The sequence below is a fragment of the Triplophysa dalaica genome, chromosome 7 (genome assembly GCF_015846415.1).
Source record: "Triplophysa dalaica isolate WHDGS20190420 chromosome 7, ASM1584641v1, whole genome shotgun sequence".
NCBI lineage: Eukaryota > Metazoa > Chordata > Actinopteri > Cypriniformes > Nemacheilidae > Triplophysa > Triplophysa dalaica.
The window spans coordinates 8,606,858-8,627,945 of NC_079548.1; the positions used below are offsets into that span (position 1 = coordinate 8,606,858).

General features: G+C 39.9%; 1 protein-coding gene across 2 annotated transcripts; it reads left to right on the forward strand.

Moving 5' to 3' along the window:
* Positions 1 to 41: 41 nt before the first annotated feature.
* Positions 42 to 19,724, forward strand: taok2a (TAO kinase 2a). 2 transcript variants are annotated; one of them, XM_056752675.1, is made up of 20 exons: positions 42 to 481; positions 7,465 to 7,605; positions 7,722 to 7,793; positions 7,952 to 8,053; positions 8,134 to 8,179; positions 8,390 to 8,486; positions 8,593 to 8,706; positions 8,982 to 9,073; positions 9,406 to 9,499; positions 9,654 to 9,735; positions 10,685 to 10,852; positions 10,941 to 11,147; positions 11,234 to 11,365; positions 12,387 to 12,623; positions 12,822 to 12,950; positions 13,119 to 13,322; positions 13,502 to 13,741; positions 13,944 to 14,165; positions 15,207 to 15,389; positions 15,480 to 19,724. In XM_056752675.1, the coding sequence occupies exons 2-20, from the start codon at positions 7,474 to 7,476 to the stop codon at positions 16,368 to 16,370; spliced, it is 3,444 nt and encodes a 1,147-aa protein (XP_056608653.1). In that variant the 5' UTR covers positions 42 to 481; positions 7,465 to 7,473; the 3' UTR covers positions 16,371 to 19,724. The 2 variants fall into 2 exon arrangements, with proteins under 2 accessions (XP_056608653.1, XP_056608655.1); XM_056752677.1 differs by having other exon boundaries at positions 13,944 to 14,156.
* Positions 19,725 to 21,088: the final 1,364 nt, after the last annotated feature.

Below are 21,088 nucleotides of genomic sequence, written 5' to 3' on the forward strand. Positions count from 1 at the left end.
GAAGCACACGGCACAGAATGTTGACCTTCTTTCCGGTTGGCTCCCGCCCCACGTAGCCATTTTGCGTTTCCTGGACAAAAAAAAGGGATTTGATAGAAAGACAACCAGGAACAGAATTGATTTATAGGTCAACAAACCGTCCAGATAATCTTAAACTCGGATGTAACGCTGCAATATGATAGAGGCGGGAGCGGGCGAGCAGGTACACCAGCCGCGGCCCGCATTCGAAGTGCAAACAGTTGGCTAACTTGCTAACGAACCGTTAGCGAGACATAAAGAGTTCATAGACATGCATGAGTTTTAAGACATTCGTAGTTGTCGTTTTTAGTTCTGTTGCACACGGGACGTCGATAGAAATATGGACAGCGTGTCGGTCTGAAACGTCGCAGCGGGCAACGACAACAAACGGCGGTTATTTGCGGAGAAAGCCGGATAACTGTTTATTCGCAGGGAATAAAAAGGAGAATCGCGGCACGCCACGGTAAGACGGCTTGTTTATCTTGGATCTTTTAGCCTGGAAAGTGTTTAATGTTTGTTAGACGTCTGTAACGTTAGCTGGATGAGGGTTGTATAGCCAGGCTTTCTGTTGTTGACAGACGTTTATCTTAAGCCTGTCATGAACTGTCGGGATAGCTTCGATAATAACTATCAACCGTGATACTGGGATTCAAAACCTATTGTGGTGATAAAGACACGGTTTTATCTTTAACTGCAATTTGGGGTTAAAAATTCCGGTTGACGACTCACTATAGGGTTAAGAGACAGCCAGTGTGTTTCTGTGCATAGGCCTATTGTGTAGTTTCCCATTTCTTGCAGAACACCGGATACTGATGGTGCCCACAGTCCTCATTAGCATTTATACAATGGTATGCAAATCTTTATACTTTATAACTACACTTGACAATACCTTCAGTCCTGAGGCCAACAAAAGTGGTAACCAGCCAGCAAAAGTGCACAGGAAAGGTTGTGAAAGTGTGCACTGTACACACACATTATAGCCTTAAGTGCACTCAGTGGGTGGAAGACACATTACTGGTGCCATTTAAGTTTTAAAGCACAATAATGGCACATTAGGCCCTGCGAGTGTAATCAATATATGATACGTATTGTGTAACGTTAGTCGACTGTAACAAACAGGAGGGCCTGAAAAACTTCACCAACACTAGGTAATAAGCGTATGATTTGCTGTAAATAACACAGGAATATGTTTAGGTTGGGTAAAGGTTTCAAGGGATGGTTTGCAGCTGTGCATTTTCTTCAGATCTTGGGTAAACCTCCCTCTTTTAAACAGGAAATGTGAATTAGACTTCTCTTGTTCCTAAGACCACTACCCCACCCTGTTATCAGAATGTTTGAATGTATTCTGTGTGTTTCAAGTAAAAGCATTCAGATTTTATAGTTTCCTTCAAACCTTTATTTAAGTAGTTCATTGAAGATTTTTGGAACTTAGATCAGTTTGATAGTTCATGCAGTGATTTTCCTATGGGGTTTGAATGAGTTGTTGCTGTGTGTCTATTGTATAGGAGTGTCTGGTAAAGATATTATATTTCAGTCGCATTGTCTCTTCCTGAAATGTTTTCTGAGCCGTTTCTCGGCATATGTTTGTTAGCTACGCAGATCTGATGTGTTCCTCATGTGTACTTTCATATGTTTTAACTCAACTTGATTTTTTTATTGACTTGTTTTGTTCATCAATGAATAAAATTAATTTACATCCTACACTTTATTTCTCCAGGCCAATACAGTGACATATTTCAGATTACCGATGTCAAAATAGTTGCAAATTGCAAACAGAATTTTATATGAATTTTTAAGTCTCACAAATGGGTTTTCATTCATTTGCAATTAAATGTGATTTATAATACAACTCCATAATTCTAATATCTTTTTTGTCACGGTGTTGTTTTAATATACAAGACTAGACGGTTGTTAACACTTACTTATTGACCAATACATTTTTTATATTAAGATAACTAAACATCCACATTTAAGCTTAAGTCTCTAAAGCAGTGAGAGTGCCAAGAAAACAAAACAAGAATCTCACCTAGACAGCAAGCCTCCACTTGTCTGCTATTCCATGTGATTGCAAGTGTTTTATGCAGTGATTTTGTTTTTCGTTGTGAGAAGTTTATTCAATCGGTTAACAACTCCAGTACTGATCGATTTCCACCTCTCAGGGCTCTAGACAGCGTCCGATTGGTCGCATATTGCGACTATTTTAACTGTTAAGTTTTTCTTAATTGGCGCACCGATGTGTCTGCCAAACTGATATATATATATCCTTTTTGCGTATTATAAATTCAGTCACTCATTTTCATATAAAAGTGGTAAAATGTTGAAAGCGTGTACATATACAATAAAAATAATTTGATCATAAACATTAAAGGTGCTCCGATATATCGGCCACCGATTATTATCGGCCGATAATCACTTTAAGTAGCAGCATCAGTAGTCCCTGATGGTGGAATATTTCTCGCCAGATTTGGACATGCACATCCTAATGTTGCGTCCGAATACGCCTACTTTCCTACTATGTAGTAGAAGAAAACAGTACTTGGACAGGGTAGTATGTCCGAATCGTCAGTATTCATAAAAGAGTAGATGAGAAACTCCCGGATGGCTTACTGGTTACGCACAGATTTAGAAGTACTCAGCAACAGATACTTGAGATGCTCTATATCCCATGAGCCCACTGGACAGAATACCTCAGCCGTGTTTTATGTACAATTAAACATGTTGTTAATTATTGTAAAGATAATGTAACATTGACCAGTATCCAGATTAAAAATCATGATTTTGAATTAAGTGTAGGACAATACAGAAATACAATTATTAACCTTTTCAGGACTAACAGGATGGTACTTCAAAACACTTCATGCTGACGTATTAAAAAAGTTTTAAAATAACTTGCCATCCATTCCAGTGGCCGATGAAACTAGCTCCCATGCCTTTTCTTTAGCATTCATGTCTTTATAAAAACAGACCTGGGGGTCATAAATCACTTTCTATTTCAATTAGCCAAGTGTTATCCATCGCGCTGCCATCTTGTACTTTCTGGACCACCTGCTTGTCACTATCTGCATAGAAGCACCTTCCTCACGCAATATAATCACTTTAGGATATTTGTACTACACAACATTTTAATCAGATTAATTGTTTTCACAACTCCTGGTAACTGTTTTGCTTTTATATGCATTTATGGTGAAATTAATTCATTTCTGTGTCAATTCCTGTTCATTTTGAGCATGATATGTGCGCTATCACTTTAAAGCACTCCGTGCTGTACAGCAAAAATAGATTTATTGCGTAAGCAATCGCTGGACTGACGCACCGCACACGTGTGCTCTGTGCATGATCTAATCCGTTAACATATAAAAAACTGTAAAAAAACTAAATCGTCTGTAAGGCCCACACTCCAGTACAGTAGGTGGCGGATATGCACCACAAACGTAAATTGCCAGCTACCCACCATTGAAAAGGAACAGAAGAAGAATTACGTCACATGATCACATCAATATGGCATAAGATGGCTGGATCGCATTCATACTACACCCATTCAGGCAAAACAGTACGTACACATTTAGTCCTCATTAAGTAGGTACTACTTGAAATTGAGGACCTACTCATTGAATATGCCATTTTGGATTCAGCTGTCGGTTGCCTGTCATTCCTTTTTGTTGCAGTCTGAAGTAAACTGATACATGTATACACTGCAGATAAATTTGGTCCACCAGAGTGATAACTGCATTCTACTTTCAAATTAACTCCCTAATAATGTGGATAGTGACCAAAGCCCTTACCAAAACTATACTCGGAGTGCACGGACCGAAATCAATAACTGTGTTCATGACGTATGTAAATGCAAATCAGAGATGTTTTTTCGTGTGTATGTGAGGTTCTAGAAAACCGCAGTGAAAGAAGTCTTTTCTATTGCAGATTTGACACGGGCTAATGTTAGCCGCTCTCACATGCCCTTCGCTAAAGTGACAATTGTGCCAGATCTTCATAGAAAAAGTCTACAAAAAAAAAAGTGTTGAGCTTTATAATCTTAGACCAAACATATTAGTAGTTAAAAATAAATGAACATGACAAGTTGGAAACACTGCAAAAGAGTGCACTCCAACACTCTAGTTTAATTGATGGCCAAATGGCAATCTTAGCTAAAATATAACAGATACCAAACGATTTATATTCTTACAGCTGCAAGGTGCCAGAACGTTGCTTTGTTCACTAGTGTGTCAATCATCACAAATGCGAACACATGGAACTATCAGGGCATTCACTCCCACAATTAAGTGGGGTTGCCACTCCTGAATGTTTGGAGTTTGTGCGTGTTTGTTTTATTCTGTTGTACTTCATAATTCATAAAAAGCTATGTTATAATCTAAGATGTTCCTATGGCTGCTATCATTTATGTTTACTTTCTAAAAAGGTAAAGAAATATGTTGTTTGCAAGATGTCAATTTATAATTCCTTTACATCTCTCAATTCATTTGGTAATATACACTGTTCATTGAAATTGTTAAATAAATAATTCTACATGATAAATAGGCTTCATATAGATCGGTGATCGGCCCTAAAAATACTGATCGGAGCTCCCTTAAGAAAAGTGTTTTGTATTAATTTCAGATTGATTTATTAATGTAACAGATTTGAATGATTTCAATTTTAGTGATTATTTTTTCTTCACCCCATGACCGAGTCTGGTGCTACCAAATTAAGGGCTGATGCCACCAACTGAATTACTTGGTAGCACCAGTGCCACCTCTCAAATGTTTGTCCAGAGCCCAGACCCCGCAATAATTTTAGATGTTAAATACATATATTTGCACTTCCAATGTGCTCAATCTGAATCTGAAAAGTATTCAAACATGACAGAGGCCAGCATGTTCTTTACATTTCAGTTGAAGTGTGTACATTGTGGATTAGGTGTTTACCCACATGCATTTTGCAGCGAGCAGGATATGACCATACCCCAACACGTATTATATACATGTACGTCAAAAAGAAGTAGATGTAGGTCTGATTTTGAAACGGCACCATCCAACCAAGGCAGATTACAGCCTCTTCATTATTAATGCCTAGTGGCAAATCTGACAACTTCTAAGTGGGTCACAGACTTCTGAGTCTTTTTTAGTGCGTTGCAGATGCCAGATTGCTGCATTATATTAGCCAAGCCAGGCGAGGCGAGGCGAGTGATGATATTGTTTTGTTTGGTTTCATTTAGTGTGTTGCTCAGTGTGTTGTTGTTCACCATGGGCACACTACTTTCACACTGACCAAGCCGAACTCTTATATCAGAGTTGGACTTACACCATAAGATTAGTGTGAAAGCTTTTAGTGTGGCTCACATTCTCAGAGCTCTAGTGTTCAGCGATCAATACCAACAAAATTTCATTATTTCTATAGTGTTGATACTGCAGCAAAAACAAATATGCTGTTGAGCAGACATGCATCCATTGCATTTGTATTAAGCAATACATGATAGGTAGACAATATAATACTAAACGTGCCAAAGCAAGTTGCCAGCTTTTAACCAGACAGCATGCGGGTACCAAATTGAGTCAGCATCCGTGTTGGGGAAAGTTACTTTTAAAGGTAACTACAATATTGAGTTACTCTATAAAAAAGTAACTAAATACACTACTTGGGTACTTTTTGTGGAAAGTAACTGAAAGTACTTTTGTGTTACTTTTTCTCACCCAACTGATGCTCATGCTTTTCCAGACTTTTCTTTCCTTTAGTGTTTAACACTGTAATGCAACAATCCTATATAGCCTATAACACACCTTTAAAAAACACATTTCAAATATTTCCTGACCACTAGTCCTCCACCTCATCAGAGTTGCCTGCTGTTGCTAACTTCAGTGTCACACTGTGATCTGAAAGTTATTTTCCAAACATGACTGGCCTTTGCAGGACAATTGTTTGTTGTTGCTACAGAGTTATCTATTGAGCATGACCAGCATTTGGATGCATTTTGTCCATGGTTTGTCCACACTATAGCTCCGCATCTGAGCTCTGGCCTCCCATCTCTTTGTGAAGAGTTGCCAGATTTGCGTAACAAAAACGAAGCTGGAACACTGCAGCACAGCAGACATGGCAACATTGCCTATGTCTGACTAGTGACTGTTTCTACGCAAACATTTTTCTTTTTCTTTCATGTTACTCAATGATTAGACTGAAAAGTAGCTAGAGAATTGATATGTAAATGTATAAAGTAACTGTGTTATATTACTTGTTACTTAAAAAGTAATCTGATTACGTAACGCACGTTACTTGTAACACGCTACTCCCAACACTGGTCAGCACTTTGTATTTTCAACACTGTGAAAAGTAGTGTTGAAACGGATCGCGGTTGATCAGTACGGATCGTGCCTATGGTTCAGAATGCATGTGACCTGAGGATTTCTGTAAGTTTATTCATCATACAGTAAAATATAGTTTTAGGGCGTACAAGCTCTTGCTCTTGATCTTGATGAGCACAATGTGAAAGCGCATTATCGCCTATATCTTAACTTAAACCGCTGCTTACGCTAACTGTTAAGTTAAAGTAACGTTGTGTTGAGTCATAGCACAAAGGACTCTGAGGCATTCCACACGCAAACCTGCACCACTTCAGCAATTTTGACACGCCTCCCATTCGTAATTCAGTAACGCATTTGTGAAGACAAGAGAAAGTCTGTTAGGATACTCCATAATCGCCACCTCATAACAGATCTCTAGAAATCCATTTGTCAGCTGTTTACTCTGTTTATATCAAATTTATTTGTTATGCATATTGTAATTTTTTCAAAGCACCCGTGCAACGGTGTTTCATGCATTCTGACTTATTGACAATGTTAAACATTCTGTTTTCTCATCCTTGACATTGTCAATTTGTCAAAAAATCAGTTGAAGATATGACGTATTATGTCTGTGCTCGATACACTCCCACAGCGTTTGAATAGGTTTCGAAAGTTTTTTTCAAACGTGAAAATCAGTAGCAATGTTTCTTCGTTCTTTTACTCCTTTATTGGGCCATGCGTTAACCGACGAGATATTAGGACCCGCCTACCCTCAAGATTTGCTGCGCTGTGGGCCTATAGTTGCAGCTTGTTACTCTTGCGATAGTGAGAGAAGATATCTTCTTTTGTGTTCTGCAGAAGAAAGAAATCATACAGTTTTGAAACGACAAGAGTGCGTGTAAATTATGACAGAATTTTCTGTTTTGTAAGTGAACTATACCTACAACTTCCTTTTTTTTTAAATAAAATTCTATAAACCACTCCTATTATAATAATAAAATGAGCATTTACAATAGCTGAACCGAAAAATTATAGTTTTGTGATCTGTTGCACCACTAGTGAATAGCCTGGCTGTATTATCTTATTTTTTATTAAATTTGTTTAATCTAAAAAACAATTCCAACGTTTTTACTAAACTCACATGGAAAGTTATAGTTTTTCTCTCTTTCTTTCTCAGGATCCAGTCATGCCGGCCAGTGTGCGTACCGGAACCCTGAAGGACTCCGAGGTGTCTGAGCTCTTCTACAGAGATGATCCTGAGAAGCTCTTCACTGATCTCAGAGAAATCGGTCACGGCAGCTTTGGAGCCGTATACTTCGTAAGTGATCCAAGAGTATCTTTTCTGGGAGGAAATCGAGCCCCTGGATCCATCATGCGGCTGCATTGGTTTGTGTGTGTTTTGGTGCTCTGTATGACGGTACGCTCTGTTTTCAGGCTCATGATGTGCGTTCCAATGAAGTGGTGGCCATCAAAAAGATGTCGTTCAGCGGAAAACAGTCCAATGAGGTCTACATCACCATTCTTACATAACATGCGCTGGGTGATATAGCTAAAAAATAGGTTTTCTTTAGGCTTTCTATTTATCGATTTATTCACTCATGCATGCATTTCTTTGTTTTTTTGACATCAAAGCTTTTGATGTAACGTTTTCTCTTGACCCACAGAAATGGCAGGACATCATCAAGGAGGTGAAGTTCTTACAGAAGCTCAGACACCCCAATACTATCGAATACAAAGGGTGCTACCTCAGAGAGCACACGGCATGGGTAAGTGCATGTGAGAGCGATGTTGACGTTTGTCTGATGTGACGTGTGTGCTAATGTTGTCTGTCTGTCTCTCCTGTTAGCTGGTGATGGAATACTGTTTAGGATCAGCCTCTGATCTTTTAGAGGGTGAGTAGTTCATGTCTGCCCACCTCCTCCCTTGTTCCCAAATCAGGTCCCCCAGCTGCCCTGTTCTATTCTATTCGTTTTTGCTGTGTGTTTTTGTTTTTTAGGCCTTGTCATCTGTTGATAAGGATACATGCAGCTTAGGTGTAAATAATGCTTCTGGAAGAGGTTGTTTTCCCGCAGTGAAAGATTTGACTTGTTTTAATCCCACAGTGCATAAGAAGCCTCTGCAGGAGATGGAAATAGCTGCTATTACCCATGGTGCACTAGAGGGCCTAGCGTATCTTCACTCTCATAACATGATACATAGGTAAGACCACAAGCGTTTCAATCTCATGTTCGTTGTCGGTGGATTTTTTGTTCAATGCTGTAAGATGAACAAATATCTATTTAATTGTGTGTGTGTGTGTGTTTAGAGATGTGAAGGCGGGGAATATTCTGCTGACTGAGCCTGGTCAGGTAAAGCTTGGAGATTTTGGCTCCGCCTCTATCGTTTCTCCTGCCAACTCTTTTGTGGGCACACCATACTGGTAAGATTTTATATTTTAAAGTTTTTTGCATCTATTTTAAACTTGACTTAATTTAGTGTGAGAAAACAAGAAATGTTGAGGTGTTTGTATGTTCATACATGGTAACAAACAATACTGACTATTATCTACACGTAGTTTTTACTTGATAGATAAAAAAGGATATCACTTATTCTGAATGACCGATTTTTTTGTAAAGTATATTTTTACATCTTATTAAATAGTAAGAACGAGACAAACGGTCCTGTTTACCGTATCATGTCCCGTGTTGTGTGTAGGATGGCCCCAGAAGTGATCCTAGCCATGGATGAGGGGCAGTATGATGGGAAGGTGGACGTCTGGTCTCTAGGCATCACCTGCATTGAACTAGGTTTGTGATATTGACCCCTAACATTCCGCCTGCGACCGACTCATTCTTTAGTCTTTAGGTCGTCTCGGGTATTAAGGAGGTTTATTTAGGCCGGCCTGTGAGTCTGTGTTTTCATGTTTTGGAAGGGGATTTGGGTTTAGTGTCTTAGCTGAGTTGAGTTGTATGTTGTCTTTTCTTCCTGTCTTTTCTCTTTTTGTTGATGTCACTCTCCTGACATTTCATCTCTCCACTCCGTCATATCATTTATTCGTGTCCATTCATTTGTTTGTACTTCATTCTCTTTCTGTCTGTTTGCTCTCGTCTAATATCTATTTTTGTCCCTCTTTCCACAGCTGAAAGGAAGCCACCCTTGTTCAATATGAATGCTATGAGTGCCTTATATCATATTGCACAAAATGAAAGCCCTGTCCTGGCATCAAACCACTGGTGAGAACTTTAGTCCAGTTTTTCTGTTTGTCCACCTTTTTTCCGTGTATTCCACTTGTCTTTTTTATCTTTTCTTGTTGTGGTGTACCTGTATACATGTTTATTTGTGTTTGTTTAATAACAGTTTTTTCCTTTCTCTCTCTTTTAAATGCAGGTCAGACTACTTCCGGAACTTTGTGGATTCTTGTCTTCAAAAGATCCCTCAGGACAGGCCTACCTCAGATGTGCTGCTCAATGTAAGATACGAACATAGACTCTCGCTTTTCACACATACCGCTTCCTATTCTAGCTACACTGTTATGATTACATAATCACATGATCACGACTCGATGATGCACTAAGGCAAAACACAATCACTGTACCCCCAATGACACTGAGAAAATGCTTTTGAAGATAGTGATTTATTTGATATCACGCTCCTCTGTCTCTAAGTCTGTGCGTAGTTGATTCATACCTGTCTGTCACCGGAAAGATCATGATTTTGGTCATAACTCAAGTTTTACAGAATTCGTAGTACATTTGTTTTACATTTACATGGCTACAGCTGTGGAAAAAATTAAGAGACCATTTTAGAGCCTGTTTTATTGGTTTATAGGTATGCGTTTAGAAAATTCTAATTCTAATTTATGTTTCATTCTATGAACCACTTACAATATTTCTCTCAAATTAAAAAATGGCTTTTTTGTCCGAAAACAAATTTTTTTCAGACCTTTAATACTGCAAAGAAATCAATTTCATATTCACTTTTAAGCAAAACAATAGTAATATTTTTCACATGTGTCTTATCATACTGTCAGTCTTGCACATTGCAGTTGGATGACTTTGTCACTCCTGAGGTTTCATTTCGTTAAAGTGCAACCGACACTGGACTGGAAGGGCCACAATACAACTAGAAATGCTGATTAAATGAACATTTGGAATGGTCTCTTAATTTTTTCTTATACGTATCTTTAATGACATCTTGTAAAACAGTGGATGAAATAACACATCAGTTTCTTTCACATGTCAGAGCACGTGCAGTCACTCATGTTCACACATGCATGAACAAAGACAAATTTTAAGACAAATTAATGTATTTGACAATTATTCGTCACCAAAGTGTCGGTCATTCATCTTTACACACCCTAAGGTTCTAGAAATTAAGATGTGAAAACATGTTCCTCATGTATCACAATCTCTCCGCAGCACCATTTCCTGTGCCGAGAGCGCGCCCATTCTGTAGTGATGGACCTGATCACGCGCACCAAAGATGCCGTGCGAGAGCTGGACAACCTGCAGTACAGGAAAATGAAGAAGATCCTCTTTCAGGAAACTCACAACGGGCCCACACAGGAGGGAGGAGAGGAGGAAGAGGTGACGTTGGTTTCTTTGCATATTCAGACATCATAATTTTAAAGTAAGTTTGTAGTTCTTAGTTTGTGTGTGTTTTTGTGTATATTAGGAGGCAGAGCAATACATATTGCAGACGGGCACAGTGAACAGTATGGAAAGCTCTCAGTCTGTGCCCTCCATGTCCATCAGCGCCAGTTCCCAGAGTTCATCGGTCAACAGCCTTGCTGACGGTTCAGACGACAGCACGGAGATGGCCATGATGCAGGAGGGAGAACAAACCGTTACCTCCAACAGCTCAATAATTCACCGTCCCACTGTACGTAGAGAGATCGAAATCTTGAGAAATTAACTTTTGTCCCCAACTGTGGTCAACAAAACTTATCTCGTACATTTGTCTTGCAGGCTCGCGATAACATCTACGATGACCCGTATCAACCCGAGATGGAGTCGCAACAGCTGCAGCCGTCATCGGCCGCTCGGAGAAGGGTTCACCGGAACCGAGACCATTTTGCAACAATTCGTACAGCCTCTCTGGTAAGCAGCTGACCGCATGATTTCAACCAACCATCTTTTAAGTCCTGTGGGATTTTAGGGTGATGCTGTTTCACTCCCAGTCTTTATTTAAGATAGTTGTTCTAAACCTTTTCATGGTCGCGCGGCTCGCACCCCCTGTAAACCCATTTAAAGCACTTTCAACCCCCCATACTATACATTAAGAAAAGATAAGATAATATGAAAATGTTAGATATTGTTTATATATAGCAAAAAAGACCTGTATATGACAGATTGATCTCAAGAGATCAGATTATAAATTTAACCACCTTGCTGATAAACCTTAAGACAAATAAAGTACAGAAATTGATGGTTTCCATTAAAATACCCTTATGAGCAATTCGGTTTTTGCATTAAAACCATAACTTAATTGTTGTGTTTTGGTCATTATTTCAAAATGATTCATCTGCCAGATCAGGAGAATGGTGCCCGTTTCATTAATTTTAACACAAGCGAGAGTTTATTTGCAGTTTATAATACAGACGTCCTGTGGTGTCATCTGCCTGTAGAAAATAGCGTATTACATCTTTAATAGCTGTTAACATCTTTAAACAGCCGTCCAAGTTCAGAATTACATGAAAAGGCACTTTATTTACACGCCACTCCCTTCATCGGGAGAGAGAGAGAATTGCGCTAGTTCTGAAGTTACAGTCTAAAAGACAAACATACTTGTATGATCTACCTGTTTCTTAAGATGATGTAGAGGTGATTGCTGCTGGACGTTTGCCTACTTTGTAGATATTAAGCTTTTGTGTGCAGCCTAAAATTGCACCTCTCACGCATGCAGCTTCAGACGAAACATTGCCCTCCGTCAATTTGCTATTGCGTTCCTACGTGCATTAGCGATCAAGTTCCAAAGGTTGGGGTTTCGCGGTCCACATGTAGTACCTCCGAGTCCCCCTGGTTGAGGACCACTGCTTATAGTGATGTAGCAGTGAATTATTAAAAAAAATTCTTCTGATGTGAACTTGAGATGGATTGTGATCTCCCTCTTTCTGCACAGGTGACCCGTCAGATACAGGAGCATGAACAGGGCTCGGCTCTGAGAGAGCAGATGTCTGGATACAAGCGCATGAGGAGGCAACATCAGAAACAGCTGCTGGCTCTAGAGAACAAGCTCAAGTCTGAGATGGACGAACACCAGCTCAGACTGGACAAGGAGCTGGAGACGCAGAGAAATAACTTTGGCAGTGAAGCTGACAAGCTGAGTAAGAAACATCAGGCCATCCTGGAAAAAGAGGTGAGTGTGTTAAAAGTTCTTCAGCACACTTATACAATGCAACATTTATACAACATCCCTGGTATTCAAACGCATACCCTTGTGTTGCTAGTGCTGGGCTCTACTGATACTAAAATAAACCATGATTGATAGAAATGTGGATTCATTGTGTATGCGTGTGTTTATGTGGTGCTGTATTGATCTGATGCATGTTTTCAGATCAAAGCCGCTCAGACCGAAGAGAAGAAGTTTCAGCAGCACATTCTTAACCAGCAGAAGAAGGAACTCAACAGCTTGCTAGATTCTCAAAAACGACAGTACAGACAACGCAAGGAGCAGCTGAAAGAGGTGCGCGTTGAAATTATCCTCTCAGACATTCAAAATGAATTCAGAGTTAGTTAAGCGGTTAATTATAAATGGAACACTGCAAATATGTGGGTTGACTTGTCATTTCTTCCATCATATCACACATTCATCACACTTTGGTGACCCCAAACTCCTTCCCCATGGCAACAGGAGCTGAGTGAGAACCAGTCCACACCGAAGCGAGAGAAGCAGGAGTGGTTAGTGCGTCAGAAGGAGTGCATGCAGCAGATCCAGGCCGAGGAGGAGGCGGGCTTGTTGCGGCGACAGAGGCAGTATTACGAGCTCCAGTGCCGTCAGTACAAGAGGAAGATGCTTCTGGCAAGACACAATCTGGAACAAGACCTGCTCAGAGAGGTGAGACGGATGTGAAGGCCTGCCACAAATGGTGCTTTGTACCCCACAGTCTCTGACACAGTTCATCAACCAATTTTACTCTCTATGTTAATATCCGGTTCCATTAAGTTTAGCCTTTCTACCATATTACCCTTTCACCTCTTGCTCAACGCCATCTCTTTCTTTATCTGTACCTGTAGGACCTGAACAAGCGTCAGACGCAGAAAGATCTGGAGTGCGCAATGTTACTGAGACATCACGAGTCCACTCAGGAGCTTGAGTTCAGGCAGCTGGCGCTGGTCCAACACACTCGGGCCGAGCTGATCCGCACTCAGCATCAGAGTGAGCTGGCCAATCAGATGGAGTACAATAAGCGTCGCGAGCAGGAGCTCCGCCAGAAACACGGCGTGGAGGTTCGCCAGCAACCCAAAAGCCTGAAGGTGCGAGGGGGCGTTTCAAACGTCTTTATTTCATTGTATGTTGACGGATGTTTATTTAGGGAAAAGAGAAGTGAAAAGAGTTTGTCAGAACTTGTCCATTTTATTCATGACCGTACACCTGCACAAACGTTCCATTGATGCTAATGTAAGCCAGATGTTTGCCAAACATGCCATTTCAGTCATTTGGCTTTTATTCTTCCAGACGAAAGAGCTGCAGATCAAACGGCAGTTCCAAGACACTTGTAAGATTCAGACCAGGCAGTACAAAGCCCTGAGGAACCACCTGCTAGAGACCACGCCTAAATCAGAGCATAAAAACGTACTGAAGAGACTCAAAGAGGAGCAAACACGTAAACTGGCCATCTTGGCTGAGCAGTACGACCACTCCATCAAAGACATGCTGTCCACACAGGCTGTGAGTAAGGCAAGGAGAGACTATTTTTAATGCTTTGTTTCACATTCATCGACACACTTTCAATATGATAATGTACTGTTGTGTACTGATAATGTAATATGTACTGTTTAATGCATGTATGTTGAGTTAGGTATTGGTGAATCTCATTGAGGTTGTCCAGGCCACGATTCACTCTTAAAATCAAAACCCAAGTTATATTTGCATAAAGAAAACGATTAAAGTCCCCCTGTGGTCGATAATTGTATCCCTTAAAACTAATCTCTGACCATAAAAGTGACTTAATTAAGCATACGCAGATATGCAAATTTAAATTAGCCCCGCCTCCACTCAATGGCTCTCTGCAGTTCAGATGCTACCAAAACTGAAAGTGAAACTCATTCAAATCGATGCGCCATATTGGCATATTTATGCTTTAAACTGCCGATCCACAGGCGTCAATGAGTTGATGTTATGGGTTACTGGTTTATGATGTCATTTGACGAAGAAAATACCCAACAATGGTTTAAAATTATAAATATCCACATGGTTTGTCTTAAGCACATTAAAAACACCCCCTAAACATATAATCAACATTAAAAAGGTTGATTTTCACCGCAGAGGGTTTAAGGTTTTTTGTATTCTTATGTTTTCTTGACACAAGCATGTTTGTTACCCATTTAAATTACATTTATTATTTAGCAGATGCTTTTATCAAAAGGGACTTTAAAATTAGAGCGCATTATCATTTTGTCAGCGAGCCAACAAAAATAGGGTTGCAAAGCTATACCCAAATTTCCAATACAATAAGTTTTAAATAACAGGACAATTTGTTGTAACCTGAGAATTAGATTTCTTTTTTGGATTATGGTTATAAGAATAGTTAAAAAATACTGTTACAATCTAAACAATTCTCCAAAACCAGGCTGCTGGTTTTTTTTTTAACTCATTAAATACACTTTCATTGTCTGGGTGATATTTCATTACGACTTTCTGCACATCACAAAGCCTAAAGCTGAACACCTTAACTAACTGAATCTCTACTGATGCACCACTTCTTGGCTTGCCCAACAGTTGCGATTGGATGAGACGCAGGAGGATGAGTACAGAGCTCTGCGCATGCAGCTGCAGCAGGAGTTGGAACTGCTAAACGCATATCAAAGTAAAATCAAGATGCACACAGACACGCAACACGAGAGAGAGGCCAAAGACCTGGAGCAGAGGGTGTCCATTCGAAGAGCTCTTCTGGAACAGAGGGTAAAAGAACAAGAGAAAGATTGTTTGCTTGTCTTGCTTTTTTGATACATTTTTGCTTTTCTTAACTCATTTTTGTGATCCTCTCTTTAGATCGAGGAGGAAATGTTGTCTCTACAGAACGAGCGGTCCGAGCGGATCCGTGCTCTCCTTGAGCATCAAGCTCGAGAAATCGAGTCTTTTGACTCCGAAAGCATGCGTCAGGGCTTCAGCAATATGGCTTTGAGCGGAATACCTGCCGAGGCTTACAATCAAGGTTACCCCAACCCTCCCTCCTCAGGGCCTGGTGGATGGCCATCCCGTCCCGTGCCACGCTCGGGCAGCCAGTGGAGCCACGGGGTCCAAAACTCAGCTGCGCCGCCCTCCTGGCGAAGTCAGAACAGCACAGCAGGTTACAGCCGAGCAGAACAAGTCTCCATTCGCGAGCGAGATCGAGAGAGGGATTTGGATGGAATGGTTGCCCGTGGCCACCCTAGCTCACGCTCCTCTGCGTCGTCGTCATCCTCGTCCGCACACCATCAACTTCGCTACGTGCCGCAGCAGTTCCACCACCATAGCACACCTCAATTGTACCGCGACAACCGAGAGAGAGATTGGGGGGGAGGAGGAGGAGGAGGGGGGGGTGGGAGTTACCACTCATCATCATCATCCTCCTCTCATGGGCACTCTCATCACTTCTCCTCTCATGCCTCATCCCAATCCCTTGCCCTTCTTCCTCCACCACCACCTCCTCCGCCCATTTTGCTCTCCTCGTCCTCTCCACCCTCCTCCTCCTCGTCTTCCTCCTCTCAGGGTGGCTATGGAGGAAGGGGCGAGGGGCTGGCTGTGAGGGGCCCCAGTCTGCTGGCTCTTAGGAACAGTCCAGGGCCCCTTCGGAGGACCGCCTCGGGCGGAGGCAGTGGGCCGGGTGGGGATGGAGGCTTGAGTCGGAGTACGTCGGTGACGTCACATATCTCCAACGGATCCCATCTCTCTTACTCGTAGAGGGGCAGGCAGGGAGTTCAGATGGAGCAGTTCAATGTTTTCGGAGGGGGAAATAGTTTTAAGTGTTCACCTTCAGAGAATAAAAGAGAGGTGTATTTGTTAGCGTTACGAGAATGAAGACCTTCATTTTAGGTCATTTAAGCATTTAACAGAGTGGACCACTTTAAACTTTTAGATGGGAACACCTGTACTTACAAGAAGAACGATCTCAGGGTGACTGGGATTGGGATTCAAGAGGGCTCAGGGTTTAGATCAGGAGCAGAAAAGAGAGGAAGATTTTGTACCGTAAATGTACAGAAGGGTTTACCGTTGAGTGTATTGGAGAGAAGGGATTGAAATAACATGAGTGGTGCCAATACTGTAGATCGGACTCATTATCTGCTGGTTCTTTTGCTTTTACTTTACATTGAAATTGCCAAACAAATCCATTAAGTTTTGCACTTTTAAGATAATTGCCTTCACGTCAAATGGCTTTTCATTTGGGCTTCAACACCGTAAGGCTGTTTCCAGCTATTATATGAGGTTTTGGCTGGATCACTTAAAGCCTAATTCAGTGCAATTTGAATTTATTTGTTTTCTTCCAGAAAGGTATTGTTTTTCCCCAAAATATTTTTTTCATTATTTACTCAAGTCATGAAACGAGTTCATGTTTACATTAGCTGTCGTCCATCTGCACTATATATTTTGAGTCTTTTGAAGCCATAAGAAAATTCTGCCATCATTTGCTCACCTCTTGTCACTTTAAACCTTTGACTTTCTTTCTTCCAAAGAACACAAAAGAAGATACTTTGAAAATAATTGCTAACCAAACAGCGCCAACACCCATTCACTTCTATTGTACGGGCACGAAACCAATGCAAGTGAATGGGGGCCAGTTAACAACATTCTTTCAAAAATCGTCTTTCATCTTCTGCAGAAGAAAGAAATTCAAACAGGTTTAAAATAACAAGAAGGTGAGCAAATGATGATAAAATTTGTATTTTTTAGACACTTTAAGGGAAAACATTAGTTAGAGTAACATTAGAGTAAATTCCCATCTGCTGAGGCTTATACATTTCTTTCTAGGATTTTTGTTGCACTGTTTTAGTGTCAATTTTATTAAGCCCGCCATTAACGTGCCATTTTATTAACATTCATACTGTTTCTTCATTTTGTATACATCCTTTGTATGGCTTCAGAAGATTTAAAATAAAGCTCATGGGGTCACAAATGACAACATGCAATGTTTTATAATGCTGTTTGGAGCTTTATACAGTGACCAGTTATGTTGTTTGGTACAGATTCGGAATGTTTTCTTTTGCGATGCATGGCAAGAAATTGCATGTGGGTTTGGAATCAATAATGACCGTATCTTAATTTTTAGCTAAACTGCAAAGTCTGTGAGCCAAGAGATGATGAGTCCTAATATCAGATTTACTGCAATGAGAGCAGCGAGATTCGAGTCGGATGCAATAGAAAGGTGCTGTAGCATGTGCATAAACTTGTTTCAGGGAAAAGAGATGTAAACTGAGGAAACCGCAATGTTTTTTTATTGTAATTATGTATATAGTACTAAAACAATACTAAAAGAACATCCATCACTAAGGGGTTTTAAACTGTACATTATGATTGAGTCAAAGACAGGAGGCCGTTTTTTATTTTGAAATTATTTTGTATTCTGTTTTTTTTTTTAAACGATGCCACACTTCATACTGCCACCTAGAGGCTCGGCTGACCTACAGCAACTCCGCCCACTGTCCTTCTAAGGGGAAGCCGCCATTTAGTTTTAACTGGGCTGTAATTCAATGTCAGTTTTTAGTGATAAGTGTGATGACTTTTTAAGAGATTGACCCGGCTAGGGAACAAGCCATCTCCTTGATTCTCTATAAATGCAGACTGTGTAAATATGATGTTCATGTCCGTAGGAGAGTCGAGGTTACAGATCCGTGCATGAGACTTATGTACAGAGACCATTTGTATACAAACATACATGACAGACGTTTATATATGACTTGAGTAAATATGTGTATAATCACCTGTCAAAGGTTTTACAGGAAAGTCATACGATTGTTCCCATTAAACACTTTTGATCTATATTGTACTTATACAATCTGTGTGTATATACAAGCACTAACTCCTGTATAGCGTAATAATAATTTTGCTATGTGAATTGGAGAGACGGAGAATAGAAAATGTTGTTGTTATTACACTACTACTGCCGCTGTAATATTTGTGTTGTACACTAATTTTTTTCTACTTTTTCCTTTTGAAACGTTTATGTTTAATCGATACTTACAATTAGGCAGGAAATGTTGGCAGTGTCACAGTAAGAACCTTAAGTCTCATTTTAGAAGAAAAAAAAAAAGATTAAAAGACTACCTATCCCAGCATTCCTTGTTGCATCTCAGGGTAGGAGTCTATTGTGCAGTGATTTGTCAGGAGAGTAGTATTTTAGAGCCAGTATTAAACTTGTACAGAGAACATTTTAGCTGTATAGAAAATTTCTAGGCAAGTGTCTCAAACAACCCCCTCCAATCCAGCACGTTTTCCTCCCATTTTCTGCCGGAATGCATTGCTTCGATCGCATATTCAATCTTTAATTACAACAAAACAGGTTAAAGGCAACGCAAGCTGTTTTCAACCAAAATCTTCAGTGTATTCATATACGGTGATAAAGGCACATGTTGCCAATGATGATGTATTCCCCAGGGAAAACTCTTACGTGTTCCCACACTGCCAGCTCTATTTAAACACCAGCGTTCACTAGGACCGTCTTTATCGCTCTTCTTAACAAAGAAGATGTGCAGTACCTCATTTCCCTGTGCCTGGCCAATCACCTCTTACTCCATTTCAGTGTTCTCTTCCTCTATCAATCTTGCACACCTTTTCTTTTTTCAGCCCCATTTACAGCATTACGTGTCCATAATTGCTTGCTAACATTTATGGACCGAGTAGGGGGAAATATACACCTCGGCCCACCTGTAGCTCTGGGCCACCATGTGATGTGTTAACAGCAAAACATGCTGGATTCTTATTGGTGTATCTTCTTAAGAGGGGTTGTTTTAATATCTTTTGGTAGAGACTTGTGATAGAAATATATGAAATTGTTGTCATCCTGCAGTGTTTGAGAGAGCCATGAGGGTTGAGGTGTAACTGTGATCACAGATATCTGAGTGTGTCTGTATCCGCTGTGCTGCAATTTATTGCAAAATTGATTTATGATGTTTGAAGCTGTTGGAGAGAGTGGTTGTTCAGAACTGTAGGCTCAGATAAAGGCCAAATTACATTCAGGTGAAACGAGTACAGAAAAACTCATGGGCTAAAGAACTTGTACAGTAAATGATTAACAAGTTATTAAAAATGATACAAAAATGATCTCTTGTGTGTTCTGCATGTTGTTTTTTGAATACCTGTGACCTGTTTTGTGAATGGCAAAAAATGCACATCTTGTATCTGCCAGCACCACTGTGATACTGAAAAGAAAGACAGTTTCCATAGAGACAGAGGCAACACTAAGTGGAAATTAGCGGTTGCTTGCCAAAAGCACATGTTGGGCCTGTATGAGGGCTATTTTTGGATCCAGTCTCAAAAGCCTCCGGAGTATTTATCATTTGTTATATGGCACAGTATCCTGCTTTGCCTTTTTCACAGAGCATTGCAATCGCAATTTTGATCATGATCAAAGATCATTTCCAGGTTAGAAATTCTCTAAAATATTATTTTAAAGGCGTATTCTGTTTTATAGATCCAAGTTGAAAGTAGTTGGTTAAGGTTTCTGGAGAAAGGGACGCTGGCAAATATGAATGTGTGCAACATTTTTGGATCACTAATTAAATGTAAGCTAATTTTTGGCGAATACCAAAAAACTATACAAATGTCAGAAAATATATTTTGCTTGAATGTGTGCTTGTCATGATAACAATGGATGGGCATACCTAAAGTTTTAAATGTATGTTAATTTGTAAATAATAAGTTTATGTAAAGTGTTTTAATTTATCTTGGGTTTTTATTATGTTTTTAATCAAGTTTTATTTTAAATAGTCCTTCCGTGCATAGAACGTATACAATAATTGGCTAAAAAATTGTTAATTATTTTATTATAGTTTTTAAATACACATTTAAAATAAATTGGGCTAAAAGGCATAGTTTGCCCAAAAACGAAAATTCTGTCACCATTTACTGACCCTCAAGTTGTTCCAAATCCGTATAAATTTCTTTGTTCCGACGAACACAGAAAAATATATTTGGATTTAAAGAATGTTTGCAATTTTCAGTTCTGGGACATCATTCACAAGCCTACCATAGTAGATAAAACTTACTGTTTTCTCACTAATATGGTAGTGAATGATGTTCCAGAACTGAAAATTGCTAACATTCTACCAAATATCTTCCATTGTGTTCAGCCAAAAGAAAGAACTTTCTACAGGTTTGCAACAACTTGAGGGTGAGTTAATGATTACAGAATTTTGGGTGAACTATCCCTTTAAGACATGACACGAAGTAGGACGGTGGATGTCCGCCTCCCAAAACTTTTTGTCGATTCCCTACTATACTTTAATAGATGCCTTAATAAACAGAAACAAGTTCATAGATAATAAATATATAGAACATATCCAAACACACGTCAGTTACGCACAGCTAATTTCGGGTCAGCTTTGTGACGCGTTTTTAGGCACCGACGAAAAGCGCATGTCCGTTAAAGGGGAGGATTCCTTTAACAGCGTGCGCTCACACAGGAA

Coding starts and splice junctions, on each gene's coding strand:
- taok2a (XM_056752675.1), top strand. CDS start 7,474: ATGCCGGCCAGTGTGCGTACCGGAACCCTGAAGGACTCCGAGGTGTCT. Junction 9,500..9,653: donor GTCCTGGCATCAAACCACTG/GTGAGAACTTTA, acceptor TTTTAAATGCAG/GTCAGACTACTTCCGGAACT. Junction 12,951..13,118: donor GCAAGGAGCAGCTGAAAGAG/GTGCGCGTTGAA, acceptor CCATGGCAACAG/GAGCTGAGTGAGAACCAGTC.